At 41.5% G+C, this 15,510-nt stretch overlaps 1 protein-coding gene across 1 annotated transcript in view; it reads left to right on the forward strand.

Moving 5' to 3' along the window:
- Positions 1–15,510, forward strand: part of LOC145415347 (fat-like cadherin-related tumor suppressor homolog) — a 394,573-nt gene that overhangs the window by 308,826 nt on the left and 70,237 nt on the right. Inside the window, exon 32 of the mRNA XM_080284623.1 lies at positions 494–729. Coding sequence (XP_080140749.1) covers positions 494–729 — 236 coding nt within the window. The remainder of the gene's footprint in view (positions 1–493; positions 730–15,510) is intronic.

A 15,510-nucleotide genomic window follows, 5' to 3' on the forward strand; every position in this document is an offset into this window, starting at 1 on the left:
CTCACGCATTTCAATGCCTGTTGTATAGCTACCCAATTTAGTCATGTCAGTAAACGTGTATGCCCTGTGCAGAAGCAGAATGGAACACCGGACACATGAATTGAGAATGGTCGTGTTTTGCTAGTGTACGTACTGAATTTATGCAAGTATCATACAAATCCTTCACGGAGAAGGTTTTCAATAAGCGGGTTATAACTGTCCGGTGTTAGCCAGAATAAAATACAAATTTGTCGTTATAAAAAAAATAATACCGTCTGAAAAAATATTATGTAATGCAATACTACCCGTTTTATTACTAATGTTTCTGCTTCTTTTGGGCTTTCATACTTTTCTTTTTGAATACTGCTAACATGATATAACAGTGAAAAAGATGAAGAAGTGATAATGATGATGACTATGGTTATAAAGGTTATGGTAATGATTAGAATGATAAAATAATGAGAAAACTAAATGATGACATTAATAGTAATGATGACAATATTGGTGCCAACAGACAACGGTCCAGTGTGCCAGGAACCGTATTACCAACGTGAGGTCTCCGAGGCTGTCCCTGCAGGCATCCACGTAGTCTCGGTGATGGCGTGGGACCCAGACGAAGGCGTATCCTCCCGCAGCCGCTACTCCCTCCAGGGCGAGTTCTCCCACCACTTCGCGATAGACCAGCTTAGTGGCCACGTAACTACAGCCACACCTTTGGACAGGGAGGCCAGGGATAAATACTGGCTGACTGTGAGTATTTTGTTTACCTGTCTAGCTGTCCTTATATTTACCAATTTACCAGCCTACCTACCAACATACGTCCATCCATCTGTCCATCAGTTCATCCATCCATCTGTCCAACAACTCATCCATCCATCTGTTCATCTATCCATCAAATTATCTTTAAATCTATCAATCTGTCTATCTGTCCACCACTCGACCACTTCGCGTTAGACCAGCTTAGTGGTCACGTCACCACTGGCGTTCCTTTGGAACGGGAGACCATGGATCGATGTTGACTGAGAGTTAATTGTCTGTCTCTATGTGTTTATCTACTAGTCTAAATACTGTCTGTCTCTGTGTGTTTATCTATCTGTGTAAATATCTACCCACCCATCTATCCACTTACCTGCCTATGTACATTGCGTCAATAACACTGTGCGAATAAGTGGTTTGTGTGTGTGTGTGTGTGTGTGTGTGTGTGTCTGTGTGTGTGTGTGTGTGTGTGTGTGTGTGTGTGTCTTCATTTGACTACTTTGGATTTTGACGTGCCATATATCAAAAGACGTGGAGCGACGAGCTGACAGCGAAGATGTAAATTATAATTTCGTGCTGTCAGTTGCGCGCAAACTATGGGCACTTTTGTGCCCGATTATTCAACAGACATTGGGAACCCTCTACAGATCGTACAGATGGGTGGAATGAAATGAAATTTCGCATGGGCATGTACAGGATGTCAGAGCTGGTCCATGTCAAATTTGGTGTCAGTGTGTGTCTCGGAGGCCGCGTGGCAGGTAGTATTGTTTGCCCTCCCATATTTTTAACGTTGATCTTCGTGCGCACCATGCACGTGAACGGACATTTCCGTATCGAGATGAACGAATGAACAAAGCTGCTGGCCTCACCTTCATTTTATTATCTTGCGAACATAGATTTCAGGTATTTAAGAACTAATATCGAGGGCGAAGTTTCGAGTGCCCTTGACAAGAGCAAGCACTTACCGGCCCGATAAGGTTGCTAAGTGCTTGTACGTATTTATTTACCCATCCGTTCGTTCATCCACCCATCCATCCACCCACATAGTCCCTCGTTCACCCTGCCAACCTACCCACCCATGTGTGCCTGCCTAACTACTAACCTACCTGTTCATCCCTTCATCCATCCATCCACCTTACTTTTCATCGCCCGTCCATCAATCATCCATTGTGTATTTAGTTATAAATTTGCCTTTGTGTGTGTGTGTGTGTGTGTGTGTGTGTGTGTGTGTGTGTGTGTGTGTGTGTGTGTGTGTGTGTGTGTGTGTTTATCTATCCGTCTCTCAGTATATATCTATATCGTATCTATCAACCTTTCACTCAGTCAGTCCATCTGTCTCTCTCTCTGTCTGTCTGTCTATCTTTTTATCTCTCTGTCTACTCCCATCATTTCGCAGGAGACCAGCCCAGCCGACACGAAACATTTGTACCGGGAGAGCAGGGATCGATAATGACTGACCGATTGTAATCTGTCCATCTGCCTTTCTGTTTCATTATCTGTCCATCCATTCACATATCCAGCCAGCTGACGAACCTACATACAGTACCTCCCTATCCATCCATCCATTCATTTACCACTACTGCTGTACTACGACTACCACTGCTGCTGCTGATGATGATGATTATGTGATGATGATGATGATGAATAGAAGACGTTAAGTGTAAAACCCACTGAAGTTACTTTAAACGTATATACCCCAAAAGGTCCCAATGGCTGGCGCAAATAGCCAAGAAGGAATTACAAACTGAGCAAAAAATACATCATTGATAGTTGTTATCGCCAGAACACTCTCCCTAACCACAAAATCATTAGGAAGAGTATTCAAGAGTTTAGTGTTTGAGGGAGCAAAAACACCTAGAATACAGTAATTTATCATAATATATAACACGAGTAAAATCTGATTGTTGAAGTGTACTGAGTATCTAGTCATACGTACTTGAAATGGTGGTGGAAGTTTGTTATGCAAAAGATGGTCAGCACTGAGATATATCCTCAAAGCAGAGTCAGCGATCCAACAAGACGAAGATGTTCATTGTCTAGACAGATATCAGACAACAGAACCGTAACCTGATTAAAAACACGATCCAAGAGCTTTAAGTTAAAGCAGTCAACAGAAACCCAGACAGGAGAATAGTATCAAGAGAAGGGCACTCTGTCAGTCTGTCATCCATGTGTTTGTCTCTGTCTGTTGATCCAGCCTGTATTCCTATTTATCTGTCTACTCATTTGTCTGTCAGTCTGCCTGTCTATCTCTATATCTGTTGATCTGTCTATCCATCTACCCACTTATCTGTCTATCTATATATCTGGCTATCTTTCTGTCTGTCTATCTAACTATATCTCTATAAAGTCAGTCTATCAATCTATCTGTGTATCCATTTATCTATGACTATATATATATCTCTCTCGGCCTATCTGCCCGCCCGCCTGTCTAATACGAGATGCCGCATCCATTCTCATGAACCTCTCCTTCATATTCCTTCCTTCCTTATCTTCCCACCCTCTGGAGAGCACAGTTGCCAAATCAGATGTTAGAGATTAGACTCTTCATTACGGTGGCGTCTATCTATAGCTTATCATTGCCGATTCAAGGAGTTAATATCTATCTACCTCTTTCTTTGCTGGAAGCTATATCCCTCCTTAGTGACGACCACTCCTGCCTCGACACACACACACACACACACACACACACACACACACACACACACACACACACACACACACACACACACACACACACACACACACACACACACACACACACACACACACACACACACACACACACACACACACACACACACACACACACACACACACACACACACACACAGTTCTGATGAGATGTGAGGCTGAAAGGACTCGAAATCAGAACGATGATGCAAACCAGGGATTAGAAGTGTATTCAGACCCAGGATTAAGGGTTACTCAGTCTCGATCAAACCCTGAGCTTTAGATATATTCAGGTCTTTCGAGTGTGAAACAGATGAGTCGGGATTGAATTATCTGAAATTGCGATCGTATTATGAAAACTGAGTGACCTATGGGTTAAGCATGTCTGAGGATTTTTTGTCACTTAAATAACAACTGAAATTGTTAGATTAATCAGTCTCTCTCCAACTTTACTTACACACAGGGGGCAGGCATGCTCTGTCATCATCACATGCTTCAGTAGTTGTAGGTAAATAGTGGGAAATTGTCCACACTCGCCCGTTCAGTTTTAATAAATCGATCCTTGTACCCTAACTCTTGAGGAACATTGGACCACGGTGATGACAGCCACTCAGCAAGCTTCCGGACGATGCTAGGGCAACAGGGTTTATCAAATCAAGGCACAGTGGTTGCTGATTTGAACAGCGTGGCAAAAACCAATGTTAGAGAAGGGAAATATCATTGCTTTGTTGGTGCTACAGTATAGCAAATTAATTCAGTATTTATATAGTTCACTCCGGTGAGAACAGGAATAAATTAAAAGAATAATGTAGGATAATGGATAATTTGCAATACATAATGCACAGCGTTTTCACAAAATTTCAAAGCATTATCTGTCTATCTATTTATCTATCTACCTATCTATCTTTCTATCTATATCTGTCTGTCTGTCTGTCAGTCTATATGTATACATGTATACAATGTCATAATTTACGCTAACGCGGTCATTACTCCAATTATTCTTCCACAACACATACAGTATTATAGTGGTTATGCAACAAATTCATCGATCATTAAACTCTCCGCGACTAATGGGAAAGATGGTGTCAAGAGCAGGAGCTTACAGTGTTGATAATTAAGCACACGAAGTGGAGAGTGTCTATTATTATCAGTATTCATTGTCAGTTCGTGCTCTTGACAACTACAAAAACGTATATAACTCGAAGACATGTTCTTGTCAAATTTTGGTGCAGTTATTGGCAATTTGGCCTTTCATTCACCGTTACAGGACACTTTTATACCTTAAAGTAGGTAAAGAATATTGAGGTTTTTATAAGAATACTAATCAACAACTGCAGCAAAATTCCAGCATGGACATATGTATGGAGGGACCAAGAGAACTGTATGTTCTGTGCAGTTATTAGGCGCCTTAAAAATAAATACAAAAAAAGGAGAAAGGAAGGAAGGAAGATAGGAAGAGATACATATTTGTGTAGATAGCTGTTTCGCTAAAGATTGGTTGTTAAATTACGTGTAATCAATTTTCAAGGGAAGTTACAAGTACGGTTCAGCCAGAGAAGCTCTCTAAGGTTTTCAAAATACGGTAGCTGACATTCCTTAACAAGAAATGAAAAAAGAAAAAAACATCGTTAGAATTTAAGGTGTCTAACAGCATACTGCAAACAGGTAACAAGCTGAGTATTTTTTCTTAGTATGATATTATGTAAAAAGGTGCAAAAAGGAAGTTCCATTTCGAAAGGCGACGACTAATTTACATAGACTTCACAAATCGTTTTTCGTCGTTCACGTATATTCATGATCATCATCATCATCATCATCATCATCATCATCATCATCATCATCATCATCTTTATCATTATCATCATCATCATAAGCAGCAGCAGCAGACCAAGTCACCACTGCAGAACAGGGGCCTCCTTCCTTATATTCCACACTGACCTGGCTGTTAGTCTGTTCCATCTAGTCCTAGCACATCTCTCTGTCTGTCTGTCTGTCTGTCTGTCTCTTCCATTATCCATCAAACCCTGTTTTCGTATTTCCAGGTGACAACTAGCTATATTTTTCCCATTCCTAAGTTTAAGCTGTGAGGCACTTTGTTAAACTCCATGTTTTCAATCCAAAAGCTAGAGCACGAAGGACATTTTGAATATCTAATTAACCGTTTGAACATATGGCAGTTGATTATCCTTCATTTGATACTCAGTTTACCTAAAACCCTCAATCCAGTTTCTATTCTTCGCTTGATTTCTTATTCGTGAACTGCCTCAACAGCCTGTCCTACGCATGTGCAGTTTTCAAACATTCTACTGCACTATTTGTGTATAGGCTCCTGAAAGGTACGGAACATCTTTTGAACGCAACTATGGTCGTCTTCTCTTTCAGTCCTATTTGCAAACTTGCCTTGCTTAGATCAACTATCGTATTTTGTACTTCGTCGCGTGGTTCATTGAAAAGGATGTTCAGTCGCTTTGTCATTCCAAACAAAATTTCTGAAAATGTCCTCTAGGCATGCAGTGATTAACGGGAAGTACATTAACATGAAGCTTGAATAAATGTTACTTTAATTTGTGTACTCATCAAATACGATTGCTAAAGGTGTTACCATCATGCACGCTACACATTATGGTGGGCGGAAGTTTACATGAAACCATAATAATGCAGCCAATTTAGTTTGTTATTAGTAAGTTCAACATCTTTTCTTCTTTTTTGCCTTTTTCTTGTCGCCTCCTGTATAGGAAATTGCATCTCATGCGCCAAAAACACAAATATTGTTCTTGCCTCCAGAAATGCAACCCCATCCCAAAACGAAGAATGGTGGGCGCAGAAATCCCAGCTGAATTGGTCGGATTTCTCTAGCCCTTTGGGTTTACGCCAGTTGAATCCGCGGCCACAACAACAGATATGTGATATATTGGTGTGTCATTGCTGGTCAAATGCTGGGTTGTATGTAATGGTAATATGATGCATATATATATATATATATATATATATATATATATATATATATATATATATATATATATATATATATATATATATATATATATATATATCATATTCCCATTACATACTGGGAGGAGGTGGCGTGGCAGTGTGTGATGATGCTGGAGGTCGTGATGTGATGATGGTGGAGTGTGGTACAGTTAGGGACAATAATTATTTGCAATCCCACTGAGTCAACTTCACCCTCAGAGCATAAATGTTACTGTTCCCCCTGATGCATCATATCAAAGGGCAGAGAAACATAACAAGCACCTCTCATCTTGAACATCAGCCAGGAAAGGAAAGTGGGAAGCAGACGAGGCAATGTATTATGCGAACTTTTGTCCCTGGCGGCTTAGGTGGAGGTGCGTGACTGGGAGGTAGTGGCGAGGCAGTGTATGGGGGTGCTGGCGGGAGTGCATATGAGTACATGACATACAGATAACAGGAGGCCTGTTGACCCATGACGAAATTATCTGCTGGGAAATAAGTCATTTCTAGTAAGATCTAATCGCCATGTAAGAAAAAAGGATAGAAAAAAGGAAGGCTCTCCCCTACCCACCACAGCATCCGATAAAACCCACTGGAAAAAGAGAGGAAAGATACCAACCTTGTTAGAAAGAACAAGCATGAAAACTTTTTATATTAGAAGCCAAAAAGGAACAGCTATACACAGTGTAATATCTAATCTACAGATGTGTAAAAATACGTATAGAAAAATCGCCCAATGTTTACACAGTTACGACAACGTCTCACATTCGTCAATATGCACTTCAACTTGGAAATAAACTACACTAAATTAGGTGCCTATGGTCTCGAAATATTTGTATGGCCAAATTTTAAACGTATCAGTACTTTCTGCAGGACGTACTATTGCTGGTAGCCTAGTCCAATTTCTACTTGACGAATACTGAAGATATTTTTCCCAGTATTAGTGTTGCATCTCCTACTTTTGAGTTTCATTCCATTATTTCTAGTCACAGGATCATTCTGTGCGTCGAAAAAATTATCATCTTCGAAATTGTTAGGAATTATAGATACTTGTACTGGATCTCATTTGAGTCTTAACCTTTTTAGAGAGAACATGTTTAGTTTCTTTATCGCTCTTTGTAGTGTATGGTGGGGAAAATTTTGTGGTTCTTCGCTCCAGTCTCAAAGGCCATCTTTTTCATCTTCATAAAGTTCAGGGACAAGTGCTACACGCAGTTTTCTAGCGTGGCCTAACTAATGACGTATAAAGATTAAAGATTACATCGGGCGTTTTGTGATCGAAGTTCATTGCGATGAAGCTGAGCACTTTGGTGGAGGTATCGAACATGCAGTATTCGTATTATATATATATATATATATATATATATATATATATATATATATATATATAGTGTTATGGGGGTGTATATTACGGCGCACTTTAAGCCCTTAAATAATCACCAAAAGGGATAAGGTAAAGCTTACAAGAAAACTAACTTAACTTTACTGTACACTATAACATACACAACCAAAGAAGAAACCAGGGTTCGTTTTACAAAAGGAGAATTCATATAAGCCTCAGAATACAAATATATTATCTCTTACCTAACCAGAACACACTCACTGGAGGCTAAGTACTCACAAAGCTCGAGGAAACGTGGAGACTTCGAAGGTTTGATCCAGATATAATTCACACACTAGTGTAAATGGAGGAGTGAACCAAAACTGGAAAATGGTGCATAACAGTGTGTTTAGTAATCAAAGTCACGTATTGAGTAGTGTTCGGGAAAAGTGCAACACAATGTGACTAATGTGTAACGTGACAGTAAATGAGACATAATGTGTACAAAATGTGTGTACAAAAAATGAGACAAAAATGTGTACAGGGATGTGTGTACAAAATGAGACAAAAATGTATCTCTTCACATTTTCCTTGGGCTTATAAAGCAGACTTACTCCGCCTCTCTCAGCTAATTAAGCACTAGGCTGTCTTATGGAATATCTACAGCCACTCACCACGTACAGAGGCCCTTGCTACCAAGGGGAGCCAAAGGCGAAGTTATACAAATTACATAAGACCACTGACGTGCCATTAAGAAGGCAGAGCAAACGTTATTTAGGCTTCTATTGGCATATACTCTGTTTTAGCTCCTTCCACACTACAAGTTACACCCACATTTCAAGGACAAGAGGGATTTTCTGAGTAATTTGTGAGAAAAACATCTGGTGTGTTATCAGTCCAGTGACCGCTAAGTAAACGCAGCTGGGGACGAGGGTTACCCCTTACAGGCCGCAAAACTGGTAAGGAAAAGAATTTATCTTGTTGATGGCTCGTCTGTCTCCTTACATTATCACTTATTTTCTACTTCATTTATTCGCTACTTGGGTTAACTACGCCAGTGACACCTCCCTTCCTGAGAGAAGAAATTTCCCAAGGGGAAATTTCTGGATACTGTACAGTCTAAGTTCTGGACAGGTAATCTGCTAAAACATTACTAACGCCTTTTACATGTCTTACGTCAAGGGAGTATTCTTGCAAAAATAGGGCCCAGCGGGTCAGTCTACGATTTTTGTCCTTAAATCGGGACAAAAATTTCGGAGGGTGGTGATCAGTGTACACCACATCACCTGACCCTATACCAGCATACACAGAGAAGTGTTGAAGGGCAAGTATGAGTACAAGGAGTTCTTTCTCAATAATTGAATAATTTCTTTGGGCCTTATTGAATTTTTTACTAAAATAGCACACAGGCATTTCAAAGCATTGATCATTATCCTGAAGCAAAACTGTGCCAGCCCCTAGGCCACTGGCATCAACAGCTAACTTAAACGGCTTATCGAAACTGGGAGCTTGAAGCACTGGGTGACTTGACAGGATGGCTTTGACTATAGAATAGGTTTCCTCACATTTTGGCTTCCACTCATACTTGACTCCTTTTCTTAACAAATCAGTTAGGGGAGCTGCAAGATCAGAGAAGTTCAGGACAAAACGTCTGTAGTACCCTATCATACCCAAGAATCGTTGCAACTCTCTCTTATTATTGGGTTGGGGGGAATTGACAATGGCCTGAACTTTAACATCAGGTGGACTCACTTGGTGTAGACTGACCACATAACCTAGGTACTGCACTCGAGCCCTCACAAATTCACATTTAGTTAAATTAAGCACTAAATTAGCAGAGGACAGTCTCTGCAGCAAGGCATCTAGTTGACTCAAGTGTTGTTCCCAGGTGTCACTAAAAATAACATCATCAGTATAAGTAACACAACCATCCAAGTCCTTGGTGAGATCATTCATCAGCCTTTGGAAGGTGGCAGGAGCATTCTTCATACTATAGGGCATGACCTTACATTTATAAGTATTGCCACCAACCACAAAACAGGAAATTTCTTGGGCCCTTTCTGTGAGTGGGACTTTCCAATATCCCTTCATCAAATCTGATTATGTGATAAACTTAGCACTGCCTATCGCGTCCACACAATCATCTACTCTAGGAAGTGAGTAAGTATCAGTCTTGGTAAGGGAGTTGACTTTACGATAATCAATACAAAAGCAATGTGACCCATTGGGTTTTGGAACCACTATGACCGGGGAGCACCACTCACTTTGACAGGACTCAGTTAACCTCTGCTGCAACATGTAGTTCAGTTCCTCTTGAGTGATAGTCTGCTTCTGAGGACTAGCCCAGTAGGGGGACTGCTTTTTTGGGCTGGCATCTCCAACGTCCATGTTGTGCTGTGCCACTTCCATCTGTCCTGGGGTGTCCCGGAAGCCATCAGGGAACTTCCTGAGAAGGGCAACAAGCTCGGCACACTGCTCTGCAGTCAAGTGGGAGAGTTTATCAGTCATTGTACTCCAAGCTTCCTGGTTTTCTCTCCAACTGGTTGTCTGGTCCAAAGTCAAAGGGCAGCCCTCGTCCTCTACCAGCTCGACAGCCAACACCACGAATGCAGCACTAGGGGGGTCCACGTCTCAACTGTGGTACTCCTTCAACATATTTATATGGCACAATCTTCGTTCCCTCCTCCAGTCTGGGGTTAAAATGACATAATTGACTTCACCTACCCTTTTTTCTACTACATAAAGGCCTGCAAAACTTGCCTGCAGAGGCTGACCACGAATAGGAAGCAAGACAAGAACTTGATTGCCTCGTTGAAACACTCTGTTCTTAGCTTTCTCTTTATCTTCTCCTGAGAGGACTCCAAGTGTGCCCCGGCTACTTCCATACTATAGGCCAGTCTTTCTTTAAATTTTGACACATAGTCTAGTAAGTTAATTTGATCATCATCCTCGACCCATTGTTCTTTGAGGAGTTTAAGAGGACCTCGTACTTCATTGCCAAAGATTAACTGAAATGAGGAGTAGCCCAAGGACTCGCTCGGTGCCTCTCAGATTGCAAAGAGTAGGAAAGGCAAACACTTGTCCCACTCCTTTTCATCAACACATAGTTTTTCTGAGCATACTGTTCAAAGTTTGGTGATACCTCTCTAATGTACCCTGACTCTGAGGATGATATGCTGAGGAAGTGATCTGGGAGATTCTAACTCCTTAAGGGTTTGAGTTTGGAATTAAATTTACTGCCTTGATCCGACTGAACTTCCTTAGGGAGACCAAAATGGGTAAAGAAGGTCAGCATCTCCTTTACAATCAATTTAGCTGAAATATTTCTCAAGGGAATGGCTTCAGGATATCTAGTGGCCTTGTCTAACATTGTGAGGATGTACTGATGGCCTGAGGATGTTTTAGGCAAAGGGCCAACAATGTCCACAAGGACTTTGGTGAATGGGGCCTCAAACACAGTTAGAGGATTCAAAGGAGCTGCAGGGATAGGCTTATTGCTCTTACCGACTAGCTGACAAGTGTGACATGACCTACAGAATCGGGAGATATCTCGATGGATTCCAGGCCAGTAAAAATTCTGCCAGATGCAGAAGAGTCTTCCTCACCTGTAAGTGACCTGCTAAAGAAGAGTCATGAGCAATGGACATAATTTTTTTGCCTATAGGGTCTTGGAACCACCACCTTATGTAGTCTCCCACTCATTATCATGAACAACACTAGGAGGTCTCCATCTTCTCATTAACACGTTATTTGGCCTTAACCCGCCCCGTCCCGGAGACGTGAATTCACGTCCTCGCATGATGTGCACTCATATCCTGGAGATGTAAATTAACGTGGCAACATTGCAAGGTCCCTAATTTGCACCATTTTCAATTTTCGCGAGTGATTTCGCAAGTGATTTTTGGCACGTATACACGGGACACCTTCCTCTATTCCTCTACAAGATGCCAAGCAGGGACAATGCCTTACACCGCATAACCTCTCCCACCCCCTGCATGCCATTGTCTCAGCAATTCACCTGTTACCAGTGACCTGGCCAATAAAGTCATTCAGGGCCAGAGTGATTCCCCAATCGATGACAATGTGGAGGACAAAGTTTACATAGCATTTGAGGAAGAAACAGTCGAAATAATGATCAGGTAATGTGGGAAAAAAAGGTCATGAATGGTGATGAGTTATGGAGTGAAACAATGCTTATAATGCCTATATTACTGTTTGAAAACCAATATACTTTTGTACTACATATAAATTCGTACCAAGTAAATAAATAAATACTATTTATGAGTGGATAAAATAGTTACCCTCCCACAGAACTCGTTTTCTTTGGTGCCAGCCTGTTAGAAAACCCAGTCAGGTAAGGAGGTACTCGTACCTGGATCGAGTATTTTAAACTTCAGGTGAGCAATTTCTCTATGAATTTTCGATGTTTCTCACCAAAAGCGAATGTTTGAGCCTAAAAAAAAAAGGTCCAAAAATGTCGGGACTGGGGCGTACCACTGCCTAGAAAACGTCGGGATAGGGCGGGTTAAATAATAACACTGTCTGTTCAGACTCACATTCATCTTCCCTAACTGCTGAGTCAATTAAGGTGGCAATCTCTGGATCAGATCTTTGCATATCAGTTAACTTGGCACTTGCATCAGTCTGGGGAGAATCTTCAACCTCTGAGTCATTTAACTGGACAAAAAAGGTATCACCAAGCCCAGTATCATCATCGGCATTGCCAGTGCCATTACTGTCAACATTCTCATGGCTGGCTTTTGCCATCATAGCTCTAGTTACAGCACATGTGGGAAACAATTTAGGACATGTATCTTCCAACTCTTTAGTCCTATCCTCACATGCAGGGAACAACACTCACCTGTCCTCCTGCCAGGTCATTACCCAAAAGGAAAGTGACCCCTTGTACAGGAAGCTGGTCAACAACACCCACACGCACCGAACCAGTAACTAACTCTGACTAGAGTTTCACCTCAACTAGGGGAACAGCTACAAACTCAGCTATACCCTGCAGCAAGACGCATTCATTAGGGTCAGCAACATCAACAATCCCCATCAACATTAGTGACTGTGAAGCTCCTGTGTCTCTAAGTATAGTGACTTCCTTACCACCTTTTCCATCAACTGAAACTAACCCCTTAGAAATAAAGTTAGCAAATAAATGACCTGAGGAGGAGTCACTTTGGGTACTGCTTGGGGGAGGACACTCTGTTGGAGTCTTATTACAACTCTCACCTGAACCTGACGGCTGCACTGCTCCAGTCTTACTGGTGTCTAACAATGGCTTTACAGGAGTCTGTCTATCCACCACTGACCTTTCCACTCTGGCCTTATCAACGATATGCATCCGCTGGGGTTGTGTCTGACTAGTGAGTTTTACGCCAGGTACCTCTTTTTTGGATAAGGGCTATGGCGTTGCCCCTGGGTAGAGGACTTTGGTTTGGAGCGTGTAGCATTTTATGACCGGATGCCCTTCCTGATGTCTACCAGTGACCCTTGGGCTACCACTGACAATATCTGTGGGTGGCTGCTCTCTCTTGGTGTCCAAAGATTCAAGAGTTTACCAAAGTAATAGGTTTTACAGAGGAACTTTTCCCTCGTTTTTTCCAGCACCAATCCTCCAAGTGCCCCGTTTTCTGGCAATACTGGCAAAACCTGACACTTTTTCTTGACCCTCTGGCAACACTGCCCTCACATACTTTCGTAGAACTAACATGCTCTGGGGTTGTAGTGTTCCCACTAGTGTCAATTAACATTAACTTGCCTTTACCAGAAGAAGAGTTCACAAAGACTGGTTGGTTCGCTTTCCTACCCTTAACAAGTAACTGAGGCTTAGTTTCATGCTTATGAATTCTACTATAGTTATCTGCTACAACAGAAGCCTCACCTAAGGTATCTAAATCTTTTTCCTCTAGGTATGTAGCCACATCCCTATCTATCTTACCAGTGAAGTTCTCCAAGATCATTAATTCTTTAAGTTTACAGAAACTATCAATTTTCTTATAATGCAACCATTGATCAAATAAGTCTGTGAGTACTCTAGCATATTCCACATGAGTCTGATCTTTCTGTTTAAAGATGGATCTGAATTTAAGCCTATATGCCTCTGGCACGAGTTCACATGCTTTGACAATGGCATCTTTTACACAATCATAGTTAGCACTTTAATCAACAGATAAAGGAATATAAGCCTCTTAAGCCTTTCCATTCAAAACACTCTGCATCAGTACTGTCCAAGAGTCTTTTGGCCACCAGAGACGACCTGCCACCTTTTCAAACAAATGGAAGTACTTAGTGACGTCTTGCTCATTAACCCGAGACGTCCCGTCAACGTATGGGTATGTTGCAACATTTTGCATTCGCCAGACCCGTCGAAGTACTGGTACGTCTTGCAATTGCAAGGTCCCTAATTTGCACAATTTTCGTGAGTGATTTTTCGTACGTATACACGGGCCACCTTCCTTTATTCCTCTACAAGATGCCAAGCAGGGACAATGCCTTACACTGCATAACCTCCCCCCCCCTGCATGCCATTGTCTTGGCAATTCACCTGTTACCAGTGACCTGGCCAATAAAGACGTTCAGGGCCAGAGTGATTCCCCAATCGATGACAATGTGGAGGACAAACGTTACATAGCATTAGAGGAAGAAACAGTCAGAAATGATGATCAGGTAATGTGGCAAAAGAAGGTCATGAATGGTGATGAGTTAGTGAGTGAAACAATGCTTATAATGCCTATATTACTGTTTGAAAACCAATATACTCTCCTACTACATGTAAATTCGTACCAAATAGATAAATAAACACCGTTTAGGAGTGGTGTGGAATAGTTATCCTCCCATAGAACTCGTTTTCTTTGCAGCCAGCCTGATAGAAAACCCTGTAAGGTAAGGAGGTACTCCTACCTGTATCGAGTATTATAAACATCAGGTGAGCGATTTCTCTATGAATTTTCGATGTTTCTCTCCAAAAGCGGAGGTTTTAGCCAAAAAAAAAATTTCCAAAAATGGTCGGGACTGGGGGGTGTTGGGGGTGCGATAGTGGTCGGGACGTGATGGGTTAGAGGGAGGTACTAGCTTAATGTTCCTAGCAGCATCAAAAGATTACCTGGCAGATGAACTACTAGCACTAGGTAAACTATCAGGGTGCTTCAGTCTGAATTTGTGATCCATTTCCTTTTGTCTCATTTGAGCCTGTAATTCTGTTTCCCTCATAATAGCATTCCATTCTTGTTCTCTCATTTTTGCTTGTATTTCTAGTTCCCTCAGCTTAATTCTGGCTAACTCAAGTTGCACTTTGTCACCAGTATCATGAGGAGAAAAATCACTAGGGCCAGATATCTCCGATACCAAAGGCTCAGGGTCAACACCTTGTGCAGTATCAAATGGCTCAGAACTAGCTATGGAGGACTCACTTTGCTCAAACATTGTGTCCAATATTAAATCAAGTAACTTAGTCTTAGAGATTGAGGCAGGAAATCTCAACTCTAAGGCCTGGGCAAGCAAAATGAGTTCGTGTTTTGTGAGTGTATTCACTCTGGTCGGGGAAGGCTTAGAATCCAAAAATGCTTTCTCCTCACTATCATTCATCAGGGCCATGATTACTGATTATAGTTAAGTCGGTGAGAGTAAGCACTGTATATGTGGCCAAGGTTGCCAATATTATGTCACAGAGCTATCCTGAACAGGAGGTCGCCAAATTGTTATGGGGGTGTATATTACGGTGCACTCTTAGCCCTTGATTATTCACCAAAAGGGATAAGGTAAAGCTTACAAGAAAACTAACTTAACTTTACTGTACACTATAA

The sequence above is a fragment of the Coenobita brevimanus genome, chromosome 102 (genome assembly GCF_032717465.1).
Source record: "Coenobita brevimanus isolate Jiangsu-jjx chromosome 102, ASM3271746v2, whole genome shotgun sequence".
NCBI lineage: Eukaryota > Metazoa > Arthropoda > Malacostraca > Decapoda > Coenobitidae > Coenobita > Coenobita brevimanus.